The following is a 22,380-nucleotide window of genomic DNA, read 5'->3' on the forward strand; positions in this document are numbered from 1 at the left end:
CTGGAGTGGGGTGCCATTGCCTTCTCCTGACTCAACTTTACTTGTTGTTAATAATCAAGTTTAAAGTAAAACACCAACTCACAACTGTCTAGCAATGTCAGTATGATTACTTTTATGAGTGAGGAAACCAAAGCAAGAAGTTAAATAACTTGTCCCTACAATGCCCATAATGCAGAGCTGCCTTTGAACACAATTTTTCTTGATTCCAAAACCCTTGCTGGTCCCATAGGACCTGTGGCTCCTAAAACTGAGTGTGTTGAGTATGTTGGAGCCATTTCTTTCTTTTCTGTTTCCGTGTTTGTGGAGCCACATTGCTGTAAAGTGATCTGTAGCCACACACACACACACACACACACACACACACACACACACACACACACACACACACATACATGTATACAAACAACTTTAATAAATAATCTCACTGGTTTTATTCTTTATGCTTTTTCCTACCCCATCATAATACATGATGAGTTTCTAATATTTTTCCACAAGACTTTTCTTATAAGGATAACCTAGTTTCCCTGAAAGAATTTAAATAAATGCAAGATTTGGGTTTTTTTGGAATATATTTTCTTTGTGTGAGCACAGAAATAATACATGTATGTGGGTATGAGTGTGGATGTATGTATGTCTTTGGGAAACTCTTTTTCAGAATGGTAGTGAAAGGTAGACATTCATGACTCTGGAATAAAACCTAATTCATTTAAAAAATATGACCTTGTTCCAGGGTGCAAAAATATTTTAGGAGAATCAAAAAATGGATGTCCCAAAACCCAATGGTTCTCGACAAGTCAGCTTTCCCAGACCTGGAGGAGTCAGACTGCTATACTGGCCCCTTCAGCCGTGCACGGATTCACCAGTGAGTTCCCATATCTTTTCTCCCAGCATCTCTTGAAATCACCCTTTTACTCTTTACATAATTGGCTCTCACATTTATTTCATGTAACTCTTTCTGTATTGGGAGAGTAGGACATGAAGGGAAAGGGAGAAAATTGCTTATCGCTAAAGTACTGAAAACAAAATAAGCTAGCTCCTCGCTTGGAAAGTGCAGTATGGGGGAATGACATCAATTGTTAATGTGTTCTATTTGGAACCACATTGCTTAAGGTAGTACAAAATTTATGGGAGGCAAAAGACAATCTCTTCTTGTTTCATGCTCAACAAGAAATATGAGGATAGCTAGGCTTCCTTATAAACTGAAAGATATTAAAATGAATATTTGATAATGCCCTGTATTATTTATAACTGTAGCCAAATGATTTTCCTTTAAGAAGAGGGTTTCTCTTCTGATTTACTATACTTTACTTGCATTCATTTTAAGGGGAAAATGCATGGATGACTACCCAGGACCTTATAACTGTTGCTGGATTCTGTGGTCTACTTTGAATATTAAAACCAATCCCCTTAATCTTCCCAGCTTCATAATTAACAATAAGGACACCTTCTTCAGCAATGCTACTCGAAGCAGAATAGTGTATCACATGCTGCAGCACACCAAATATGAAAATGGAATATCAAAAGTGGGTAAGAACACTAATTCAAAATGCAACATGGTATTTACTTCTACTAATTACACTCAGAAGTATTTTTTGACTAATGAAGCTTTGCCTTCTTGCATTAGATATGAGGATATAATGCAGTGAACAAATTCTCAACCCTCTTCTTTTCAGCCTTTAATGAAAGAAAACAGAATAAAACAAAGCTTTTTTAAGGGCATATGGCAACAGGTATTGAAATGTGAAGTGTTCAAAAACTTTGGAACCTAGACTTTATTTCTTGAAATGTATTCCAAAGAAAAAAATCTGACTCTTGAATAATGATATATGTAGATATTTGTCCACTGTGGCTTTGTAAACAAAAAATAGAATAGAGTACTCTACTCCAGTAGAGTAATACTGGAGATACTTTGTCCACTAGGTTATATCCACATAATGTATCCATTAAAAATGATGTGATTTGATTCACTCAACTCAAATGTATTCAATCATCTATTATACTCTACATATTATAAAAAGTATAAGACATAGACCCTTTACTGATGGAGATTGAGAATTAGTATTAGTTCTCTATTTGTTGACTTTGAAAGATATCTGAAAGCAATTAAGTTGAAAAAATTATTACAAAACTATAAGTCTAATATAATTCCATTTCCTAAACACAGATTAAAAAAATCTAGACGATATATGAAATATTTTAGAGATTATCTCTGAAAGGAGAGATTATACCTAACTTTAGCTTTCTAAACATCTGTGTTGTTTGAATGTTTAGCACTGTGCTACAATATGTCTGATGCAACAGAAAATTGAGAAAGTATCATCGGGAAAATTAAGAAAAATTGCAAAGTTTACACAGAGCAAAACAGAAAATAGCAGGTATCAGATGAGCTGGCCATTTGTTAGGGTGAAAAAGATGGCTTAAGAAATAGAGTGTTAGTCACATTCTAAAAACTTTTTAAAATAAAGAGTTGATAGCCAATGGAAACTTGTACTACTATCTACTAATTTGCATTCAAATAGAATGCCACATTAGTAAAATGAACTATGTTTCAAGTCATCCAAAGAGGAATGTTCAGACTTTGGTTCTCTTCTGATTAATAATTAATTTATTATTGAGCAGTCAAAATAATTAATTTAAGCACTAAATCTTTATTAAAAATTTTACAGTTACTCAGATGTTTTCTAAATAAGAAATATAGAGAAATCCAGAATGTAAACTACAAATGTGTCTAAATGATAGCTCTATGTGCTTATGTAGTCTTTAAAGATAAAATTGACATTTAAATGATTCATGCACTTTGTCAAACATGCAATAAACACAGAAAGGTATAAAAATAAAATTTAAAAATTGGCACTGTTACAAAATAGTGCTAAATTTATGTACATACATATATATCTCATAATTAGAATCATCCAATGCTTACAATTTTCTGTCCTTTTCTAAATTACCATTATGTATATTTATCAAGCCCTTAGTATGCCTGAAAACATTATTGTAAATAGCTATAAATACTCTGTTATAAGCATTCATCAAACTGCAGTCATTTATCAAGCCCTAATATAATTGTTTGAACCTTAATAATGAAGCAATTCCCCAATTTTGATGTATAATTATTTCTAATTCTTTACTAATGTAAATGATATTGCAATAAAAATTTCTCTTCAGAAAAGTTTTATCACTATCTAGTCTTCCCCAAACGATATGAGAGAGTCCATTTCACTACAGTCTCATTGTGTCAGAAGAAATTTTAAAGAGTCACATATTGATATTTATTCTCTTTGGGTCAGCATTAAAGAATTAAACACTTCTTGATATGCAATCTCCTTTTGAGACATTTTTTCTTGAGGAATAACCAGTTGTTCCAGGTTCATCTGCCTCCAAATAAGTTGGTATTAAAATGCCCACATTTCATGATATGGCAAAGTGCCATCTGTTAGCACCTTGCAAAGCTCCATTTATTATTGTTATAAGGACACAATTAGACTCTTAGATTTAGTCTCTTTCATAGTGTCACTGTCCTTGTAGGTGGTATGGCTGTGGAAGTCATTTGGGATAATTTATTGATCTGAGTATTATGTATGTTGCTTCAGAGGGAATTCTTCAATTAAACTAACTCAGTTGCTGTTCTATTCTTCTCTTTCCAGGTATCTGTAAACTTATAAACAATGGCTCATATATAGCAGCTTTTCCCCCCCATGAGGTAATTTTAAAGAACAATTTCCATTAAAAAAAAAAAAAGTTTCTCCTGTTCAATGCTTGGTCTCATTTTTTTTTTCAGTTAAGTCTAGCTGCCTTATTCCAGGAGGGTTCAATTAAGTGAGTGGCCCTGGCCTTTCTGAGACCCCCATTATAGTCTGTGCCTGTGCACTGGGTCTATATTCCTTCGGCAGTTTGCCCTGTGCCAGGAATCCCAGCCTCGGAGGGAACTTGTGGATGTGACTCAGCCACTCTGACCAGACTGTTCCAGCATAGAGCTCCGGGCTTGATGCAGCTTGGAATTCACACAGCTGTGAAACAGGGCAGATTCTGGTCTGTGCCTACTGCCTTGGGATACCTGAAAGCCCAAGGAAAACCACAACCCCAACCCTACACCCCATTATTTACTTGATTTTCTGCCAGATTATTACCTCTTCCAGTTTTCAGTAGGTCATGTTGTGGTAGACTCTGCCTGTTGAGTCATAAACGACACAAGAATCAGTTTTAAACTCCATCCCCCAACACACACACATAATATTCTTTTTTAAGGCAGTTTTGCATTTTAAAATAAGACAAAGTATTTAGGGTTGTAATGTGTGTATTTCCAAAGCCCAGCAGTCTTCTATTTTTAAAGGCTGAGGACTCAGAACCTAATTGCTATACCAGAGGAATTCACAGTTTAGTATAACTCATAAAAGGTAAAGTGTATTGAGCACTTCCTGTTTGGTACTGAGCTGTTATTTATATGGACTATCTCATTTAATCCTTGCAAACAACCCTTTGAGATGGGCAATAATATTGACCCTATTTTATAGATAGATAATTGAGTCTGAGAAAAGTTAAGTATTAATGGCCCAGTTTTGAACCTAGGCATCCAGACTTCAATGCTTCTATTCATTATGGTATACCTACTGATATTAGGAATAGAAATAACGATATCAGATAATGTGTTAGAGTGTTTCATACAACAGGTCCTGTAAGTGAATATTCCCATTCACCTGACAGTAACCCTGGAGAGGAGATATTATTTTGCCCTTGCAGAAAGACAGAAACATGGCTCAGAAATTAAAAACCACGTCCAATACAACCTAGTCAGTAAGTGGTAAAGTGTTTGGAGTGTGAGTCCCCACAAGAGCTTCTATAGCACATCATTTGTTTTATCATTTTAAATACTTTGTCTACCTAACTAGTCTGTGTTCTGACAGTTGTGTGGTTTTTTTTTTTTTTGACAATTTCTTATGTGAAATTTGGAACCTATTAGGAATAGGTTGGAGAAGAAAATGGCAACCCAATCCAGTATTCTTGCCTGGAGAATCCCAGGGATGGGGGAGCCTGGTGGGCTGCCGTCTATGGGGTCGCACAGAGTCGGACACGACTGAAGCGACTTAGCAGCAGCAGCAGCAGCAGCAGGAATATGTTGTAAATAATAGCCATTTTCCCATTTATTCTTGGAATTTTGTAGAAAAACTAATATATGGTACACGTATACAAAATTATGGGTACACATATACCAAATGACAGAGAACAATATTGTTGAAATACAGGCAATGAAAATAAAGCGGCAAGTCAATAAAATGTACTCAGAAATTTCCTATTGATTTTGAGGGCTACTACTTGTAAAAAGAAAAGGAAAGCTTATTTAGAGGAAAATGGAGTCAATGGACTCTGTAATTTGAATAAAGTCACTCACAGTTTTAGACCTCCTTTTTCCTTCATGCAAGAATATTATTAATATCAGTCTTATACTTTTCACCACAGTTGAGATTTATTTTTTGCTTACAAAAAAGACAATAGCAAGAGGGGAGAAAGAGACATTTCCAGGGAAATTTGGCCACGACCATGAAGAAAGGGAAGGAGAGGAGAATATATATGAGAAAGACTGCCTAAAATATAGGTAGAATTGATAATCCCACCAATTATGAGTAGTGGAGACAGAAGAAAGTGTGTTGGCTGGATGAGGGGGCTGATCATGGAAAAGGTAGGGATCAGGGAGTGTGCACAGTCCTGTGAAAAGGGATGAAAATGCATGGTTGAGCTGGAGTCTGCACTTTGGTCAGCTTCCTCTTGCAGTGCATCATGTCACTGTCATCCCAGAACTTTGTGGTTCATTGAGATTAATGAGTAGAAGTCAGACAATGATGTACTAGAGATTCTGAAGGTTAGCATCTTAAATCCAGGAAATGCCTACATCTGACCATTGAGGCTGGCAAGGAAAGTCATGTATTTTAGAAGGATTATTAGGAATGATTTAAAGAAACCTGAGATTTTGATTTAACTTCCCAGTCTCAGGGCAAGCTATCTTAACGGGTAGGCCAATTTCAAAAGAAAACAAACGTTTCTCAAGCTGATGTCTTAAGCATCTTGATCTTTCCTCCCGTCTCCTTTGCTTCCAATCTTTAAGCACCTTGGGTTCCCTTAGGAAAGGAAACTCTGAGGCTGCACACTAACTGTACTTCCGCTTTTACCTGATTAATTAATTTTGTTAGAAGTGAAAGTGAAAAGTGAAAGTAGCTCAGTCGGGTCTGACTCTTTGCGACCCCATGGACTATACAGTCCAGGGAATTCTCTAGGCCAGAACACTGGAGTGAGTAGCTGTTTCCTTCTCCAGGGGATCTCCCTAGCCCAGGAATCGAACCCAGGTCTCCAGTACTGCAGGCAGATTCTTTACCAACTGAGCTATCAGGAAAACCCGGAAGTGAGAAAAACAGAGGCAAAATCTATATGAACGTCTCATTTCAGCCTTGAGGCACCTGCAGACCATGAATCAGGTGCCATTTTTTCTTCATAGGATCTCACAGCCCTGATTGTCTAGAAGGAGACGTTAGTTTGGCACTGTTCAACTGCCACAGTATAGCAAACATCTATAAAATCAGCTAACAGTGATTTTGTACTTCCGATGTGCCTGACATTTTATAGCTATACACCAAGTGGGTCTTCACAAAACCTCTTCTATACTGATATTCATCAATATTTATTCTTATCCCCACTAAGTGAGGATCTAAGTGAGGTAACTGAAACATAACTTGACTTGCTTTAAATTTTCATCAAACATGTCATAAAAGTAGAATCACACATCAAAGTGAGCAGAGGAACTTCATTAAGTTCTGTGTCTAAGTTTTGATTCAGAAAATAAAATTATTGTATCTATTGTCCTATTTTATTATAGAAGCAGAGCAGTTCAGCCTTCAGGGAACACTTTCTTCTAAAAGATATATTCTATGTTTCTGAAATTGCATATGACAGATTTTTGAGAGGCGATATAAAGAATTTTAAAACACAATTCCATTTTTGGAATATCTTATCTGAAGTAAGTTTTACAAATTCTAGAATTTAAAAACATGGCCAAAACTGGTGACTTATATCTCTTATGCTTTAAACACTTTTAATTAAAATACAGTTGATTTATAATATTATATTAATTTCATGTGTACAGTGTAGTGATTCTTTTAGATAGGGAGCACTTATTCAATGAGCATTTACTCTTTTCATTAGCTTCTATTAATGAAGTAAATATTTTCTGGGACTGGATAGCTTATCAAAGCAGAATAAGACTCAATTTCTGAACTAAAGATTATAGTAATTTCTCTCAATGATGATGAAGACATTGTGTTTATTTAAAGACATTAAGTTTCAAACAAACCTAAAGTCTAATTTAAGTAAAAGGGATTTCATTGGGTTACAAAAGGAATTTAAGAAAAGTTTTAAAGAACTATCAGAATATTTTCAATAAAAGATAGATATATAAAAGCATTTACTGCAACACTCCAGTGACGGGCTTATGTTTACAATCCTGAAGCTTCCGATAAATTTTAAAATTATTCTGTAAGGAAAAAAAAGCAAAAGCAATTCCTACTAATTCACATTTCACTAAAAGAATGTGTGCCAACTCATTTTATTTCATTTGTTTCAGGGAGCCTATAAGAGTAACCAACCCATCAAAACCCACGGACCTCAGAATAACAGACATCTATTATATGAACGCTGGGCACGCTGGGGAATGTGGTACAAGCATCAGCCCCTGGATTTAATCAGGTAGGTCCTGGGGATAGATCAATAATGGAATACAGATTATGCTGTTTTCTCAACATTGTCTTAGATTTGGACTAATTTTCTTTACCCACCAAATCATCTGTATTATTCAGGGTTGAACAAGAAAAAAAAAAAGGCCACTACGCATCTTTTCAAAAAAAGAAACGATTTACGGAATTAGTTTCTCGAGGGATGGAAAAAGTAAGAACTCAAACAGGAAATGTGAGGCATGTTAAACCCAAAATTAACAACAGCAGACAAATGCTAACGACCGTTAATGCTGGAGGAAAAGTGGGATGAAGTGTATTTCAGAGGTTAATACCTGAACCCTTTGGTAGGAGCTTTGCTATTGATGATTAGGACTGTCTGCAGAGATGTGACCTGTTGAGAGTCAAGCCACAGAGAATTATAGGTGGCTCAGTGGTCAAGACTCTGCCTGCCAATGCGGGAGACACTGGAGACACGGTACGATCCCTAGGTTGGGAAGATCCGAGGGAGGAGGGCGTGGCAACCCCTCCAGTATTCTTGCAGGAAAATCCTATGGACAGAGGAACCTGATGGGCTGTAGTCCACCAACTCATAAAGAGTCAGACATGACTGAGCACACACACAATTCACAACAGATTATGGCTGCTCTGGGGAGAGCCCTGAGAATGGCCAGGAGAGGAGAAAAGATACAGGCTCCGACCATCCTTCCACCTCTGAAACTTTCAGTACCTCCTAGTGTGACTTAGCAGCAATTTACAAGGGAATCTGTATGATCTACTTCCCAGTGAAAGGACAGGCAGAAAATAGATCTGAGAACAAACAGAAAGGTGGCCAGCATAGCATCCCTGCATATATTTATCTTTCAACGAAGATTTAATGAGTGTCTATTTTATTCCAGGAGGTATAGCCTAGTGAGTAACTGCTCACAACTTGAATTAGTCTTGAAATAGTATTATATTCACAATTTATTTTATTTTGATGGAGGATGATTTGTTCTTATTTTAAAAAATCAGGAAATATATATTAAAGAGACTTACATCCCCAGCTACCTAGAAATATTTATAGGATAAAAATTTTAAAATAGCATCCATATTATAAGATTATACGTGTTGATGAGATGTTCATGAATTATAAATATCAAGAATAACTCAAAACCGTGTCAGTCATTGTCCTAATAGGAAACGGATAGACAGAGAGAATAAAGGGAGTGTTTGAAATTAATTTAATGAAAGAATTCAATATACAGAAGTATAAATAGGATCAAGAGAGCCGTGAGATGATGATGAAGTGTCTGCGTACTTGTGTGCACATGTGCTCAGTGGCTCAATCGTGTCCGACTCTTTGCGACTCCATGAAATGCAGCCCACCAGGTTCCTCTGTCCATGGGATTATCCTGGCAAGAATACTGGAGTAGGTTGTGATTTCCTTCTCCAAGGGAATCTTCCCGACCCAGAGACTGAACCTGTGTTTCCTGTGTCTTCTTGCGTTGACAGGCATATTCTTTACCACTGAGCCACCAGAGAATCCCAGGTGAAAAGTGAGGGAGTATCAATTCGTTTTCTTTTTTTATAAACAACCATTTCTAAACATGTGTTTGTGTTTTGTTTTCATTTTAAGAATGAACTCTAACATTTTAGTAGCTAAAGCCTTTTTAGCCTTTTTTTTCCAAATAAAATATTGAAATCTGGAAAAAAAATACATTAAAAAAAATGGTCTGCTACAAAACCTGGTTAAGATAGCTGTGTGACTTTTTTCCTAATGTCTTTCAATAGACACTGGAAGGATTTAAGTGTAAAAGCTAAATGAAATAATTCACTCTAAAAAGAGTTCAATTAAACATTTGTTTTTATGATAGAAGTTATTTCAACAGCAGAATCCTATCGTCAAATGAAACGTAACATAGAATGTGCTGTGCTAAATTGCTTCAGTCATGTCCGACTCTTTGTGACACTATGCACTGTAGCCTGCCAGGTTCCTCTGTCCATGGGATTCCCCAGGCAAAAACACTGGAGGGGGTTTCCATTCCCTTCTCCAGAGGATCTTCCCAACCCAGGGATCAAACCTGCATCTTTTAGGTCTCCTGCACTGGCAGGCGGGTTAACGCCACATGGGAAGCCCCATAACATAGGATACCGCTATATACAACATAAAAAGAGAGTGACTTCAGTTGAAGTGCGATGGGGTGACACCAACAGTAAGCCCCTGTTCCTCCTTGCCCTGTTGTGGTTTTAAAGAAATTGAATAGAGCTCCTAAGAGATTGTGACTACCCATGTTCTAGATTAAGGATATTTTCATTAGCCTTCTTTGCTTGGAACTAGTTTCTTCTCTTGAAACAGATCTGAAATATGCTATAACTTAGGTTAATTGTACTCTTGTCAAATAACATCATTGCTCCTCTTAACCTTCAATAATGTACAATTAAAAATCTTGGTATAATACTCTGTGTATGTAAGGGTTTCTGTCTGTGCAGTCCTCTATAATCATCATCATAAAAATGTTAGTAATATGTGCCAGAACCATACTCCACCCCACAGAACACTTGTTTGAAGGAACAAGTAGCTTTGTTAGAATACCTGCTAATATTATAAGCTTCATTTCAGAGTAGAATACTTCCATTATAAAAGAAATAAACAGACTTTTGATCTATGTCTCCTATTAGAAATCAATGAAAAATGCAAAAAATTAGATAAATGATGCTCAGTAGAGGATGATTTCATGTCTACACTAGATAGAATACACACACATTTTAGTTGGCACAGTACAGAGAATGGAGTAGAAAGAGAATGATTTTTGAGAGGGAAGTCTTACTGAAGAAGGAAAAAAATAACAAGAGAATTTTCTTTCCAGTAAGAATTTTTGCTCAGAGAGGTATTCCCAAATGAACTATAAAACACTAATCTCTAAAACTAGTACTGGGACAAAACTGTGTTAAGTAATCATTTTTAGAAGATGGAGACCAAACATCAGTGCAGAATTCAAGAAATTGTCATTTCTTACTGGCACCTTGTAAATTGTGATGGTTAATACTGGCAGTGACGTAGTGAAGAGCAACTGAGAAGTTGTTGGAACCGTCTTATTCATCTGCTGTGTCCATATGAAATGTTAACCAAGTGAAGGGAAATAAAATACATTCATTCCCTTTGTTTCATTCAACAAAATACGTCCTGTGGTGGGTGCTAGTGAAACAAAATACAGGTCCATTTCCAAGTAGCTTGTAGTCATAGGGGGAGGGTAAGGAATGGGGGTGTGACAGGTAATTGTCATGAAGTTTCATGGGTTTAGGATACTGAAATGTGGGTGAAGGGAGTGTGGGAGCAACACCAAGGACATCTAACCCAGGTTTGAAGTGAAGTTAGGGCAGGCTTCCTGGAAGAAGTGATATAAAGGACAGGATAAGTATAAGCCAGATGGGAGAAGAGGGCGAAAGGCAATGGCACCCCACTCCAGTACTCTCACCTGGAAAATCCCATGGACGGAGGAGCCTGGAAGGCTGCAGTCCATGGGGTCGCGAAGAGTCGGACACGACTGAGTGACTTCACTTTCACTTTTCACTTTCATGCATTGGAGAAGGAAATGGCAACCCAATCCGGTATTCTTGCCTGGAGAATCCCAGGGATGGGGAAACTGTTGGGCTGCCGTCTATGGGGTCGCACAGAGTCGGACACGACTGAAGCGACTTAGCCGCAGCAGCAGCAGCAAAGGGAGGAAACAGCCTTAACCAAGAAAAGAGTCATGTGCTCCCGGAACAGCAGAGTTGAATTTTGTTGAGGAAGATGTGTGACAAAATCGTGCAGATTGTGTCTGGCGGGAGGGAATCTGGCCAAGAGTGCAGACGGAGACTGAATTCCAGTCTGCTTTCAGCAACTACCCAGAGGGAGACACTTTTCTAAGTTATGCCAAAGCAGTATGGTTTAGCACAGCTCTGTGTGGGGGAAACAAAAAGGATTCTACTAAGAGGATGAAGAAAAGCAAGAACTGGCTTATGAAAAGCTTTATGAGCCACGTTAAGAAGTTTGCCACAGACATAAATAGATTTTGCAAAATTGCTCCTATAAAGGCAACATTCAAAACAAACTATTATCATCACTGGATTTATTAGGCAAGACTATTATGATATCCCAGATGGAACTGAGGAGGAACTGAGCCAGAACCTCAACTGTCTATCTGAAAGTCATATTAGGTGTGGCATTAATATTTGTAGTATTCCTTAGGTTGCCATAAGCTAAGAATTTGCTTTCCCACACAGGCTGTACTTTGGTGAGAAGATTGGCTTATACTTTGCTTGGCTGGGGTGGTATACTGGAATGCTGATTCCTGCAGCCATTGTTGGCTTGTGTGTGTTCTTCTATGGAATATTAACAATGAATGCAAGTCAAGTAAGGTAAGCTATTAATAGACTTACTAAAAAGCTTGGCCTTCTGATTGGATCAAAGCTTTACAATAATGCTGATTAAAAAATAAATGATGGCACTACAATTTGTTTGTTTTTATTTTTGCAGGGGAGAGGCACCATAAAAAGGCCATTCCTATTTTTTATATGCAGATTATCTTGGATAAGTTCTAAGACTGTTTCTCTTTATGTCAAATTTCTCTTTCTAGTATATAACTAATAATAATTCAACAATGCAATAGACCATTCTATGTAATTTAAATTTGCATATAGTCTTTGGTAGTCTGAAATACTCTCTCAATATAATAATTCAAATAATTGCAATAGATACAATTCTTTAAACACTTGAGATATACATAGACCTTCCAAATACACTGTTTCATTTTATACAACTTTCACTACCATCCTTGGAGATGAGTTTTCCTTTTGGCACTTGAGAGAATCTTACATAGCTCAAGATATCTGAACAAAATGTTGTTGCTGTTGTTGTTTATTGCTTAGTCATGTCTGACTCTTTTGTGATCCCATGGACTGTAGCCTACCAGGCTCCTCTCTCCATGGGATTTCTCAGGCAAGAATATTGGAGTGGGTTGCCACTTCCTCCTTCAGGGGCTCTTCCTTACCCAGGGATCGAACCTGAGTCTCCCAGTCTCCTGTACTGCAGGTGAATTTGTACCATGTAAATCCTATCCTAAGTGGTCTCCTGTCATGATAACAAAATCACTTTCTATTTTCTTTTTATTCTCTATGTGAATAGAATTTATAAAAGATTTTAGCATCAACTTAAAGTATCAAAATAGTAGTACATAAGATTTTGAGAAATAACAAATGTTTATCAGAATGATGGTTTTTCTGTTAAAGTTTAAATGACTCAACACTTGGATATAGAAACAGTATAAAATTATTCAGGCTTCCCAGGTGGTGCAGTGGTGAAGAGCCTCCCTGCCTATGCAGGAGATGCAAGAGATGTGGGTTCAATTCTTGGATCAGGAAAATCCCAAGGAATAGGAACTGGCAACCCATTCCAGTATTCTTGCCTGGAAAATTCCATGGACAGAGGAGACTGACAGGCTACAGGCCAGAGAGTCACAAAGAGTCAGACTCAATTGAGTACACAACACACACAAAGATATTATTCAGCAGAAGTCAGAGTCACTTTGGCATTAAAAAATCCTCTTAATAGTGTGTTCTATTTACTGTGCCAAAGGGATTTCATCAAGTTCAACCTTGTATGATACAATTCAAAATATGATAAAGCATTTTTTTCTCTCCTTAAAAGCTCAGTACTTTTTTCTCTTTTGGTTCATCTTTTAACCATGGCTGTGCTACTGGGTAGCAATCGTGACAGTTAATGGGACCATAAAATGCATTTCCTTGAATTTTCTTTGTATATTTGTATACATGCATACATACACACATGTACACACTGCATTATATATAATGCAGATATATTTGTGTAACAATTTTGCCTAAAAACAAAATATTTTCATTGTTTCAGAGTTGAAGCCTATTCCATAACCAAATTTCTTGATTTGGTATCTCAGAATCCCTTTGTTCTTCAGGAAGGCCAAATGATAATTAGCATGAAAACAAGCACCTAATGTTCAAAAGCATTTCTTCTAGTAACAGTCTTATTTCAGAGTTTTGCAAACTCAGCACCAGTCTAGAAGGCAGCATCCTCCTGGATAAACATGCACCCACTGAAGACATTCATCCCTCTTTGGATGTCTCTTTATATGCTATTTTTTGCATTTATTGCCTTTACTTTTGGTGTCAAACCTTATAAATCACTGCCAAAACTGATTTCAAGAAACTTACCCTCTAAGTTTTCTATTAGTAGTTTCACAGGTTCAGCTCTTAAATTAAATCTTTAATCTATTTTGGGTTAATTTCTATATATGGTGGAAGATAGAGCTGTAGGTTCATTCATTTGTGTGTGGATCCTTCTTTTCCAACACCATTTGTTGAAGATACTGTCCTTTCCTCATTGAGTATGCTTGGCTTTTTGTCAAAAATTGGCCACATATACATGGGTTTATTTATGGTTTCTCTATTGTGTTCCATTGATCTATGTATCTGTCTTTATGCCAGTAATGTGCTGTTATGATTATCATACCTTTATAATATTGTTATCAAAGGTGTGATGCCTCCAGCTTTGTTCTTTCTCAAGATTGCTTTGACTGTTTGGGATTTTTGTGGTTTCATAAAAATGTTAGGGTAGGTTTTTCTGTTTCTGCGAAATTACCAGTGAATTGCTGATAGAGATTGCATTTAATCTGTAGATCTCTTCAGGTTGTATGGACATTAAACAGTGTGAAATTTTCTAATTCAAGAGTACAGAAAATCTTTCCATTTATTTGTATATTCTTTAATTTCCTTTGCCAATGTCTCATAATTTTCAGTGTATAGACCTTTCGCCTCCTTGGTTAAATTTATTCCTAAATGTTTTCTTCTTTTTGATGTAATTTTAAGTGGGCTTTTAAAAAATTTTTCTCTTATTGATAGTTTTTTTGTTAGTATATATAAACACAACTGATATTTGTGTACTGATTTTATATCCAGCAAATTTATTGAATTCATGTTTTAGTTATAGTTTTGTTTTGTTTTGTTTTAGTTATAGTTTTTTGATAGAATGGGCTTCTCTGACGGCTCCTCTGGTAAAGGATCCTCCTGCAATGTGGGAGACCTGCGTTTAATCCCTGGGTTGGGAATATCCCCTGGAGAAGGAAATGGCAACCTACTCCAGTAGTCTGGCCTGGAGAATTCCATGGACTGTAAAGTCTATGGAGTTGCAAAAAGTCAGACGTGACTGAGGGACTATCACTTCTCTTCACTTAGGGTTTTGGAGAAGTAGTCTTTTAAAATGAATTGACAAGAGTAGAAAATGATTTTTAGGCAGTTAGCTACTGTTCAAATTGATCCCATGGAGAACATATTCACAAAGTTTTCCCACGTGGTGTAGACTTCCTCCTCCACACTTTCGAAGCTGAAAATGAACAAAAGGCAACGAAAGGAATAGGTATTCTGTTCCTATTGATTTATGTACCAGTGAAGAAAATTAGACTCCTTTTTTATGAGATAAGTATTCTTTAACCTTTAGCACAAGGAGTGTTTTAAACTCGCAAACTCTTTTCTTCTGTGCTTTATGGTATTATATTACTGCTACTTCTGTCACACTATAATTAAGACCCTGTCAGACTTGCTATTCTAAATCAAGGTAAGCATCACTGAATATCTTGACTTTCAAAATTTCATGGGATTGAATTTTTCCATTCAAGGTGTCAGACGTGGTTAAGTTGTAGGTGTTATCATGGCATGTGGGTGGAGGACATAGGACTTTTGAGTTGCTTTGTTTCAGTTTTATTTTAGTAATCTCTTTCTTGTTTATTACAAGGTAACAAAATGTTGAAAAGCTAAAGATTAGGTTGCATTTATTATGTTTCTACCAGTTGTGTTTATATAAATTAAGGTCATATTTCTTAACGGCTCTGCAGTTAATTGTTTATGTGAAAATCATGTTCAGATTATTTCTTGTATGTGCATGTACAAGCATATATTTATATGTGTATTGGTCTTACACAATCAAAGGTGATCAGATCTGTGTCAGATGGGGTCACACAGAGTCGGACACGACTAAAGCGACTTAGCAGCAGCAGCAGCAGAGCACATATTATAGGAATATGAAAATGAACAAGCAGGAACACATGGTCCCTTCTTCTCAGGCTTTGGGTTTCAGGTCCAAGGCAAAGAGCAGAAACAACTTTCTTGTCTCTTCGGCATTAGAACTCACCAAGAAATATCAGTACTGGCCAGCTTTTCAAAAGCTGTTGGACGAGAATTGGTCCTGTCTTAAAGGACATTTCAAACCCTCTCCTGACAACCACCTTAGCAATAAGGGCTTCATTGGTTTATCAAGTGCCTATGATGTGCCAGGCACATTATCAGTATTCCTGAAGTAGCATCCCACTTGGCTGTTATCTCCAACTAGAGATGAAGAATTGATCCTCAGAGTGGTAGATGACTTAGGGGGAAATATCTAGCAAGTTAAACCAATATCTAATTTTCAAAAATTGCAATAAGAACACTTACGTGAGGCTTCCCTGGTGGCTCTGGTGAAGAACCTGGCTGCCAGTGCAGGAGACAGGGGTTCAATCCCTGGTCCAGGAGGATCTCACATGCAGTGGAACAACTCAGCCCGTGCATCGCAACTATTGAACCTGTGCTCAGATCCCATGTGCCACAACCACGGAAGCCCACACGCCCTAGAGCCCATGCTCTGCATAAGAGAACCCGCTGCAATGAGAAGCCTGCACACCGCAACTAAAGAGTAGCCCCTGCTCATTACAGCTAGAGAAAAGTGCATGCAGCAAAAAAGGCCCAGCACAACCAAAAATAAGTAAATAAATAGATATATTTTAAAAGAACGCTTAAGTGCACAGGCTTCCCTGGTGGCTCAGACAGTAAAGAGTCTGCTTCAATGCAGGAGATGTGGGTTTGATTTCTGGATTGGGAAGATTCCCCTGGAGAAGGAAATGGCAACCCACTCCAGTATTCTTGCCTGGAGAATCTCATGGACAGAGGGTCCTGGTGGGCTACAATCCATGGGGTTGCAAAGAGTTGGACACGGCTGAGCGACTAACACACACACAAGTGCACACAGCAGTATTGTTGACTGTAGGCACGATGCTGGACAGCACATCTCTAGAGTTTACCCATCCCACGTGACTGACACTTTATACCTACTGAACAGCAGCTTTCCATTTCCACTCCATCACTCCCTGGCAACCACAATTCTACTCTGTATCTAACAGTGTGTTTTTTAAGATACTTAATATAAGTGAAATTACACAGTATTCATTATTCTGTGACTAGTTTATTTCACTTAAAATAATGTCCTTCAAGTTTATCCATGTTGTTGCATATGGTAGACTATCCTTCTTTTATTAAGGCTAATATTCTGTTATATGTTTATTGTACCTTTTTATCCATTCATCCGTGGATGGATATTTGGGTTATTTCCATACCTTGGCTAATGTGAATAATATTGAAGTGAACCATAAGGTGCAGATATCTCTTTGAGACCTTGATTTCAGTTCTTTTAGATATATACCCAGAAGTGGGATTGCTGAATTAAATGGAAGTTCTATTTTTAATTTTTTGAGGAACCTTCATATTGTTTTTCATCGTGGCAGCATCAATTTACAGTCCCATCAACAATATTCAAGTGTTCTAAGTTTTCTACATCCTTGCCAACATGTATTGTTTTTGCTTTGTTTGTTTTGTTTGACAATAACAATCCTAACAGGTGTGGCTTAACATCTTACCATTTACTTATTCCTTGACAATTATATCTTATTCTAAAATCCATGTTTTACTCATGTTTCCAAACTTCCTTCCTTTAAGCCTACTTTCATATTACCAGATTTCCCCAAAATGGGCATTACCACACTGCTTATTCTGTACTTTGCATGTTAACAGAATCACAGGAAGCATCAAGACCCTGGAGCAGGTCCAGGCATTCACCCACAAATGGACAAATTGCTCCCGCCTCCCTTATGGATGGAGGTGGTAGTTATGATAAATGGGTGATAGTTATTATTTCCTTTGAATTAGCCCTTGATGTGTACTTCTAACAGGTAGAAGACAAAAGAAAGCCACATTTTAAGCAGTGGTTTGTATCATGTTGTGCTTAGTTGCTCAGTCGTGTCTGACGCTTTGTGACCCCAAGGACTATAGTCTGACAGACTCCTCTGTCTATGGGAATTCTCTAGGCAAGAACACTGGAGTGGGTTGCCATGCCCTCCTCCGGGGGATCTTCCCAATCCAAGAATCAAACCCTTGTCTCCCGCATTGCAGGTGGATTCTTTAACACCTGAGTCCCCAGGGAAGCCCAAGAATACTGGAGTGGGTAGCCTATCTCTTCTCCAGGGGATCTTCCGACCCAGGAATCTAACTGGGGTCTTCTGCATTGCAGGTGGATTCTTTACCTGCTGAGCTACCAGAGAAGCCAGGTGTATATTAGGAAGAAATTAAGAAACACTTGGGGCACTCTCTCTCCATCTAGTGGTTAAGTCAAAGAACGCTGTAATCATTTCGAATTCCATATTTTAGGCTAAAAAATGTTGTAAAACTTGCTTAGTGTTTTTTTGTGTGTTATCTGTCCCGTGGAACTTTGAGCAGCTTACAGAAAATGAGTTTGATAATTCTGGACATAAAAATAAGGCTCAGTCTGATGACTAGGATCCTAGACTGAATGCTTTGATACATCTTTGCTTTTGTTTGATTATTTGGAAGGTGAGAAAGATGATGTAGTATAAACCAAATTTTATACCATTCTAGTGTGAGATTTCAATATGGGGCACATTGTACATTTTTTAAACAATGAATTATGATAGCAAGCTTATTTTACTAGGAATTTTCTTCAAGAGGTAGGTTCTTTTTTTTTTGTTTGTTTCTACAAATTAGTAGTATTAGTAAGAGGAGGTATAATCATCTCTCTTTTTTTCTGAGCTTTAAAAATGTATATTTTACCTGCTTCCCCCTACTTCATGTGGACATCATGATTATTAGCAACAAGGTATAAGTGAAAGTGGGAGAAGTATAGTATATATAAGACTCGTTATTCTATCATCATCATCATTAGTAAATTAGTTTTTGGTAGGAAAGTCCCTTTTAATATGAAATAAACTTATCCCTCTTTCAGATGAGTTGTAGTTGATGGAGAACTGGACCTAGAATCGGGAAACCCTAAACTCAGTTCGTTCAAGTATCTCTCGTAAGCTTATGACCTTGAACAAATCACTTAAACATCAGCTTCCTCTCAGTTGTGGAGAATGTTACAGTTGCAGGAGATTACGCTGAGGACTAAACCTGATGGACATGTGTCCATCTTTGGTCACTGTAATGTGTATAGTAGTATTATTTACTAGTCATTTCCGCTTTGGCTTGAGATTGTACACATCCAGTATTTGAAACAGATATGCATTACTTTTTTTTTTCCACTTGAGTTTATATATTTTGAAAACAGCAAAACTTTTATTAACAGTTGTATTTCCAGGCATAGTTTTAAAAGCCTTTATATTACCTTCAACATTTCTAGAGCAGATTTACTTAAAGACAATTTATTAAGGGGATACCAAATGGGAAAGGGCCAGGTACGACAGATAAACACACAAAACACCTAATAACAGGTTTCTGTGAACTCTCAGACTGTGAGTCTTTTGAGAAATTGTTACTGATGCCCTGCTCATATCATGATGTCATCTATAAAGTATGCTAAGATTTTTAAAAGATAGCAATAAACTTAAGAAGCAAATGTTACAAGGTTACATTCTATTGGAGGATATTATATATTTCAGTAATCCATAATGCATTGACTGGCTGCAGTAGGGGTTGTGAAATTATGTGAATTATGGGTGCTACTCATTTTGGTGACTGTAAAGCAATGAGAACCAGGGGAAAGATCTACAGATCTGAAAAATCAGCATGCTGCTGCTGCTGCTAAGTCACTTCAGCTGTGTCTGACTCTGTGTGACCCTATAGACGGCAGCCCACCAGGCTCCCCCATCCCTGGGATTCTCCAGGCAAGAACACTGGAGTGGGTTGCCATTTCCTTCTCCAATGCATCAAAGTGAAAAGTGAAAGTGAAGTTGATCAGTCGTGTCCAACTCTTAGCGATCCTATAAACTGCAGCCTACCAGGCTCCTCCATCCATGGGATTTTCCAGGCAAGAGTACTGAAGTGGGATGCCATTGCCTTCTCTGAAAAATCAGCCACATCCAAGCCTATGATCTGGGTTAAAATACTCTTAGGTGTTCCTCCCAAGATTGTCCTACAGCCATGAAATCAGGTAGAAAAATGCCCTTGTAACAATGCCCCACAAGTGCCTCCTGAGTATAAAATTGGCCTATTATCATTAAAATATCTTGGATCAGAGATTTCTTAGAACAAAGAAGCAAACAAACTCAATATCACAAAAATTCTAAAAATCTGGGCTGGAGTCATTCAAGTTCTCCCTCCTGTCCACCACACTTCCAGTATTTCCGTTTCTTCTTTTCCTCCCCACCCTACTGCTTCCCGTAGGATTGCCTGCAGGGGCTAAGCAGCTTCCTGAGTGTGGAGGTTCATGCTTTCTTTTTCTTCTTTGATTTCTTAAGCCAAGAAATTTGCAAGGCCACTGAAGTCTTCATGTGCCCTCTCTGTGATAAGAACTGCTCACTGCAGAGACTCAACGAAAGCTGTATCTACGCCAAGGTCAGTGTGGACCCTCACATTCCCCTCCCTGCCCTCTACTTTTTCTAGGAATCTAGGCAGTAAAAAGTCCTCCAGAACCCTGCTTTCTACCAAAGTTAAATGTTCCCGGGAGTTTCAACAAACAGTATCATTGACAGCTGAATAAAACATCACTTTGTGGCAGCTATAAAAAGGATGTATTTTATTAGAATATCTTTGTCTTCCTCTGTTTTTATAAATGTTTATTGCCATCACAGACATAAAACATCCACTTGGAATGATATCCAGATTATTTTTTTGGAGATTATTTCTTCTTCAGTGGTAAAGTTTGTATCTTCCCATGAAGACTCATGAGATCCAAATATTTCTAATTTGACAGAGAAAATGAAGTTTTCTTAACTGAAGTTATCAAATTTCTTCCTATTAGAGTCACTTGAAGAGTTTTTAAATTTCTGAAACCTAAGCCACATCCCAGAACAATTAAATTAGAATCTTTAGTTTTGGAACCTAGGCATCAACATAATTTAAAAACTCCCAGGTGATTTCAGGGTGCATACAAGTTTGAGAAATGTGTACTTCAATTTTATAATTTTGAGTAATAAAATGTACACATTTGAAGTATATAAATGAATGCATTTAAATATATATATGCTTTTGTGAAACCACGGCCACAGTCAAGATAATGAACATATCTATTATTTCCAAAGGTTTCCTCTTGATTTCTTGTAATCCCTGCCTTCCAAATCCCACCCCTGGGCTCAGGCAAACATTTCCTGTCATTATAGATACATTTGTATTTTCCAGACTGTTATGTAAATAGAGTCATACAGTGTGTGAATTTTTTCTAGTTTCTTTCACCCAGCATAATTATTTTGAAGTTCATCCATGTCATAAGATTTATCAGCAAATCCTCCCTCTTTATTGCTGAGTATTAATAGTATTGAGTGATATGGCTATATCAGAATTCAATTATTCCTTCATCTTCATTATTAAGAAGAATCTTAATAGTTATCCATTCATATTAATAATTTGGGCAGGAGGTTAAGTTGTTACAATTTTAAATAAAGGTGCTGTAAACATTCATCTACAAATGTTTGTTTGGACAAGTATTGTTATTTCTCTTGGGTAAATGCCTAGAATAAAAATGACTAGATTTTTATGATAGGTAGATCTTTATCCTTCTGAGACATTACAGAACTTTTTCCAGAATTTCTACACATTTTACATTTCCACCAGCGATTTATGAGAGTTCTAGTTTTCTGTATACTCACTAGTCCTCGTGATAGTCAGTCTTTTTCATTCTGTTCGAATAGATCTTTAGAGAGAGCTCATTGTGGTTTAGTCACTTGAAAATTATTTGATTCTTTCAGGTCTTGCTTTTAGGATTTGTGAGTTAACCTCATATCAGTGCTCTTTCTAGCACTAATTTTTCCCACCAAATCTTTCTGTTCACTCTCCCCAGTGAACTGTGAATACTGAGGATTTCCAGTCTGGCTGGTGGGAACAGGCCCTACTCCTGCCTGACTCTGAGCTCCTGAAACTCTTTCCTGTAATAGTTTCAGGTGGTTATATCCTCAGCCAGTTTCCTCACATGAGTGCTCACTGTCTGGGTTGTCCCTCTTTCCACTCTTGTGACTCTTTCAGGCAACCATAACGCTCACCTCCATTGTTTCCCACCTCTTAGGGATCACTGTCCTTCACTGTCTCACATCCAGTCTTGAAATCCATTGCCTTATGTATTTGGGGAATTATTCGGTTATTTCCAGAATGTGGATAAAGTCAGTCTCTGTTACTTTATCTTGTTCAGAAATGTTGTGCTAGGTCACTTCAGTTGTGTCCAACTCTATGGACTGTAGCCTACCAGGCTCCTCTGTCCATGAATTTAACAGGCAAGAATACTGGAGTGGATCGCCACGCCCTCCACCAGGGGATCTTTCTGACCCAGGGATCAAAACCACGTCTCTTGTCTCCTGCCTTGGCAGGCATGTTCTTTACCTCTAGGGCCACCTGGGAAGCCCTGTTCAGAAGTAGAAGCTTGTGTATA

At 37.5% G+C, this 22,380-nt stretch overlaps 1 protein-coding gene across 1 annotated transcript in view; it reads left to right on the plus strand.

Annotated features, from left to right (window-relative positions):
* The window catches only part of ANO3 (anoctamin 3), a 455,605-nt gene that overhangs the window by 343,445 nt on the left and 89,780 nt on the right, over window positions 1-22,380 (plus strand). The window contains exons 8-13 of the mRNA XM_027979573.3: window positions 731-862; window positions 1,421-1,527; window positions 3,645-3,700; window positions 7,607-7,728; window positions 11,961-12,095; window positions 20,261-20,357. Coding sequence (XP_027835374.2) covers window positions 731-862; window positions 1,421-1,527; window positions 3,645-3,700; window positions 7,607-7,728; window positions 11,961-12,095; window positions 20,261-20,357 — 649 coding nt within the window. The remainder of the gene's footprint in view (window positions 1-730; window positions 863-1,420; window positions 1,528-3,644; window positions 3,701-7,606; window positions 7,729-11,960; window positions 12,096-20,260; window positions 20,358-22,380) is intronic.

This window comes from Ovis aries, chromosome 15 (genome assembly GCF_016772045.2).
Source record: "Ovis aries strain OAR_USU_Benz2616 breed Rambouillet chromosome 15, ARS-UI_Ramb_v3.0, whole genome shotgun sequence".
NCBI lineage: Eukaryota > Metazoa > Chordata > Mammalia > Artiodactyla > Bovidae > Ovis > Ovis aries.